General features: G+C 48.9%; 1 protein-coding gene across 1 annotated transcript in view; it reads left to right on the top strand.

The window, feature by feature from the left end:
• Tubgcp3 (tubulin gamma complex associated protein 3) overlaps positions 1–3,490 on the top strand; it is a 63,963-nt gene extending 60,473 nt beyond the window's left edge. Inside the window, exons 21-22 of the mRNA XM_031339078.1 lie at positions 1,033–1,149; positions 1,821–3,490. Coding sequence (XP_031194938.1) covers positions 1,033–1,149; positions 1,821–1,979 — 276 coding nt within the window. The 3' untranslated portion in view covers positions 1,980–3,490. The remainder of the gene's footprint in view (positions 1–1,032; positions 1,150–1,820) is intronic.
• The last annotated feature ends 1,593 nt before the right edge of the window (positions 3,491–5,083 follow it).

Genomic DNA, 5,083 nt, shown 5'->3' with positions numbered 1-5,083 from the left:
GTTCATTATCTTTAAGTTCAACTTCATTCAAGATCTCACAATACTGTCAAAATGGAGCCAGATTCTTAGTGAAATGTCATAGGATCGTCCCTGGCCCATTTCCTCACACAGCCCTTGATCTCAGAGGCCTCCCTCAGGAGCCAGGCCAGGGTTGCTGGAGAGAGTGGGTAAATGAGCTGTGAACTGGTCTAAGGGCTAATAAGAGGTGAAAGTGCATGTGGAAAACAATGGGAAGAAATAGTGTGCCCTGTCCCTGGAGTGTGTGGAGGTAGTGTGCTGTCTGTAAAGGAGACGAATGTCCTGTCGATGCCCAGTGTGGCTGCAGAAGGCTGTGCTGAAGGAAGGGAGCTGCAGAAAGGACAGTTGACCCTGCCGGAGACTCCTGCGCTGCCTGGCCACAGCTCTAGCTTACAAGGGCCACAGCCAGAGGCCAGGAAGAACAGCCTGAACTCTGAATACCAATGGGCAACTCATAGAGTGTGCAAATGAGAGGCCCTAATGAAATGAAGTTTCCCTAGACCATCGTGTGTGCTAGGAGTGCCAAGATTCGGATCAGAAAATCTAGGAAATGGATAAAAGATAACCCGGTAACTCCTACATATACAGGCTGGATGAACATCGGTGCTCTGTCAAGTTTACTATTTACTGAAAAATCTTTTTGTGGGGAGGGGAAAGGGTGTTAGGATATGGTCTCACTGTGTGTAGCCCAGTCTGGCCTCAACTTAACCATTCTCGTGCCTCAGGTGGGATTATGGGTGTGGACTACATGCGTGTCTGGCTGAAAATGACCTTTTAGAATGAGAGTAGATGTATGTGTCCAAGGGAGACTGTCTGATATTCTCTCTATAATTGGAGTGCCAGCTCTCAGAACTAACAGGTTCCCTCCATGCCCATTGTCTGAATGAGGGCATGTGGTGGTTGGGGTGGGGGGACACAGGGCCCTCTGTACCACAGTGCGTGAGGCCACTATGACATCATGCTGAAGCCAGGAGGCATCAGCAGTTGAACTTGCTGCTGCTTCTCATTAACCAGGGCCAGTGGGGAGTGACTGCAGCAGAGGAGGAGGAAGAGAGCAAGAGGGTCCGAGAATTCCAGGACTCCATACCAAAAATGTGTTCACAGTTGCGAATATTGACGCACTTCTACCAGGTGAGTGTAGGTATGAGGCACGGTGTCCTCTTCCAAGACCAGAGGATGGGAGATATAGCTCATCCTTGCCATAGGAGCAGCACTCAGGATGGAGTTCCTTGGGGGTGGTCCCCCTGCGGGTTCACCCTTGGGCTGGGCTCTCTCAGGGCAGCCACACACCTGGGATGAGAGAGCCTCCATGTGCACGAGGGACCTGTGACCTCTCATGCTCTTCAGAGCACTGTTGCCCGGAGGGTGCAGGCAGTATGTGGAGAGATCTAAGCCATGAATGGTCACAGTGACTTTACTAAATCAGTCTATCAGAACTTGTGTCTTATAGGAAGGCTGCTTCTCACAGTGGCATGGGGTTTAGTTGAGTCTGTTCCCCCTCTAGAGAGATGACTGAGCGTACATTTGTCAGCTAGTGAGATGAAAGGTGAGCAGTGGAGCCCTGATTTCTGTTCACCACAGAGTAGGATGTTTAGCATCTGTGACTGGTGTGAGTACAGAGGAAGTCAGGTGGTCAGTCGCTCTTACAGTGTCTAACTACAGACGGCATCCCTGATGAGAGCGGACCCGGCTCTGTGAACAGAGCCCTTGCTCAGTTCCTGCTGGAGGCTGTTGGTGCCAGTGGGTCGGGAGGGGCTGTGTGGGCTGGCAGTGTTCTGACCCTGTGCTTGCTTTCGTCCTAGGGTGTGGTGCAGCAGTTCCTGGTGTTGCTAACCACCAGCTCTGATGAAAGTCTCCAATTTCTCAGCTTCAGATTGGACTTCAATGAACATTACAAAGCCAGAGAACCCAGGCTCCGGCTTTCTCTGGGCAGTAGGGGGCGGCGCAGTTCCCACACGTGAGGCTGGCTTGGGTTAGTAAATGCTTAACCAAACCTGGCCCCTGGGCAGCTGCGAGCTGCAGGTGCCTCCTGTCTGCATACAGGCCCCAGTGTTCAGCATGTTTGCTGGAAGAAGTCTTGTTATCCACTGGACTTGCGTGTCTGTAACCGCTGAGTTCAACAAGCCACTTACCTACCATGTAGTCTTCGTAGTAGAAAGACACTGATGTGTTGGAACATCTTATTTCCACCATGTAATTTATATTTGTCAGTTAAAACAACAACAACAAACTGTTTCTTGCCACAAAAAACTAGGTCAGTGGTGTGTTCATAAATTAAGAGTAATGTCACTGCTATTTTTTAGCATTCTCTGTAGAGACAGTTTTTGTTATCATGATGACACTAAATTGAGACACGTCTCTAAGACAATATGCAGGCAGTTTTACTCTGGCTTCAGTGTTTGGAATATTCGCCTGCGTGAGGACATCCACCCCGAGCATATCCTCCACACACTGTCCTCACTCCCTCCCACAGTTTACAGTTTTATATTTACTTTACTGTTTCAGATAACATGTAAAACGTTTCAGAGAGTGGGAGCCATGTGGAGGCTGCTGTCTGCTCGGCCAGCCCAGTGCAGACCACCAGCTGAGCCGAGGTGAACCAGGCGAGGCTGAGTGAGCCCGTTTATTTTCAGAGTTCTGATAAGTGTTAGGAAGAAATCAGCTTGGATTTTGAAGGTTTCCCTTCTCCTTGCCTATTTTTTCACTGTAAATATTTATATACTACTGACCAGATGATGGAGGGAACTGGTTTTTTGGTTTTTTTTTTTTGTAAAAATGTCTTATCCAGTCACATAATTATTCCTTTTTTATGTTACATAAGTGATAACTTAGGGAATTAAAAACCATTATCTTTCAGATGCTTTACATGCTTTCTGAGTAGTCCGGAAAAACTATTGGGTTTGCGGATGGGAAGTGATGAGCTTTGGTGGACTGTGCTGTGGTATGGTAGCGGTTTATAATTTGTGGAACTCATATGCCAAAGCCCCACGTCCTGCTCTTGAGTGGCAACCTTGGGGCAAGGAGTGGGGAGAGACTGGCTGGCCTGGCCCTGACTGGACTGCCGGGTTTACCCAACAACCATTACTCTCTAAGACCTGCGAAAACGCACTCCTTCACAGGGAGAAAGGTGTGGGCTCAGAGCGGGTGTGCACATACCAGGTCTACCAGCAACCTCATGTGGCCTGGCAGGAGACAGCTGTGCAACAGGCCTTTCATCTCACGGAACCTAAGTGTGGGAGAAAAGAATCTGCCAATCTTATGTGTGGTGGCAGATGGCACGGTGCGTAAGCCCCTAGGCAGATATTTTGAAAAACATGGAAACACTGTATCCTCTTCCCCTGGTAGATGCCAAAAGTGGTGGTTTGACAGTGAAGGAGGAAGGAAACGCCTCTCAAAAGACAGACACGCGTCTATGAGAAAACATTCTGAAAATGGATTTCCAGAAACAAAATTCTATGATTTTTGTTGATAAGAATGATGTGTTTCTACTTTTTTTGTCCTAAACACTTAAGAAATACAGAAATGCAATTTTAAAACTCGCTAACAATGTTCAAGGCAGTGAGTTTTGGAAGCTGCCACTCCTTGTCAAGATTTATAGCTCAGCACATCCCAGAGCATAGGTATATTTACTGATCCAATTTCAGCGCAGGCCAGCAGAGCTGATGAGTTTGAAGTGCAGCTGCTAGAGCACGTCTCCATCCTGCCTTCTCCTTCTGAGGTCCTTCTGGGGCTCTGTTTTCCACCGCTTCCCCACCCCAGGCATCACGATCACGGGAACCGAGTGGTAAAACCCACTGGCCTGAGGTCCCAGTTCACGAATGCACCGCAGTGTTAAGATGAGTGCTTTAGCTCTTGATAAACATTTTCCTGAAAGGAAGAAATGATGGCTGCTAACAAGATTTAAAATTTTATCTCTCTCCTTTGGGAGTTGGTTTCAGTTCAGTAGCGTGTGTGCAGTGTGCTAACAGTTCTTGTGACAACCCCTTTCCTGTACTCAACCTCAGACTTGCTGCCACGCTTTCTGCCTGGACCTCCCTGGAGCTAGGACTGCAGCTGAGTGCCAGCCCTGGCTTCGAGTCTTTAAATTCAGTCAGTTTGGGATCCATGGAGGATGGGATTTCCATGTACCAAAGGGGCAGACATCTTGGGCCGGCGATATCCAGAAGCATGTGGTACCCCCACCCTCGTGCTCTGTAGCCTGAGCTTGGTATCACCCCAGAAGCTCCTTGGGGGACACATGGGATGCAGATTGCCCGAGAGATGAGGGAACTTTGGGTGGAGGTGCCCACTATGTGTCACTGGGGAAGAGCGCATCAAAGCCTGCAGCAGTGGTGCCCATGGAGTTGGCATGAAAGTCAGTTGCCTGCTAGCCTGAGTTCTAACCCTGGGCTCTTTGAGGGGTAGTATTTGGGGACCCCAGTGTTCTTAGGATGCAGAATTTATCTGCTTGTCCTAGGGGTGACTCAGCGAGGTTTTGCTAAGTTCGAGCAGTCAGACTATAACCGCCCCTACCAGCAGCCCCTGCTGAGCTTGTGGCAATGGCGTGCCGGCACTGGAGCTAGGAACACTCCGGCTAAGGTGTTACTCATCCATTTTAGATTGAACTGGTAATATTTTAGATATGTTAAATAGTACAATCTCCTATCTTCTGTCTCTTCTTAAGTTTTAGATGATGGCCACTGGATAACTGCTGGCAACAGGTGGCTGGCATTTGTGGCTTGTGCCACCATGGGCTTACACAGCACTCTGGCTGCAGTGTGGCTTGTGTGCCATAGGTGGAGCAGACAGACAAGGGCCATTCTGAGAGCAACACACTTTTCCTTTCGAAGTTTGTCTTTACCTTTTTCTTGGTGAAGCTGAGGGTATGGGAGAAGTCTCAGGCCAGATACTGGGCGAGGCCTGCCATCTGCCTTCCCAATCCCTACCTTCTTGGTCAGCAGGACTCTGAACTTATCTGGGGCCTAAGGGTTCATAGAAGACCCTGCAGGAGAGTGCTGGATATGACGTCTGCGCACATCTTAATACTCTCCTGTGCACTAACATTGATCAGCTCAAGACTGTCTCC

Source organism: Mastomys coucha, unplaced genomic scaffold (assembly GCF_008632895.1).
Source record: "Mastomys coucha isolate ucsf_1 unplaced genomic scaffold, UCSF_Mcou_1 pScaffold22, whole genome shotgun sequence".
Classification (NCBI taxonomy): Eukaryota; Metazoa; Chordata; class Mammalia; order Rodentia; family Muridae; genus Mastomys; species Mastomys coucha.
Note: the sequence above shows the minus strand (reverse complement) of the source record. Positions and strands in the feature narration are given on the sequence as shown.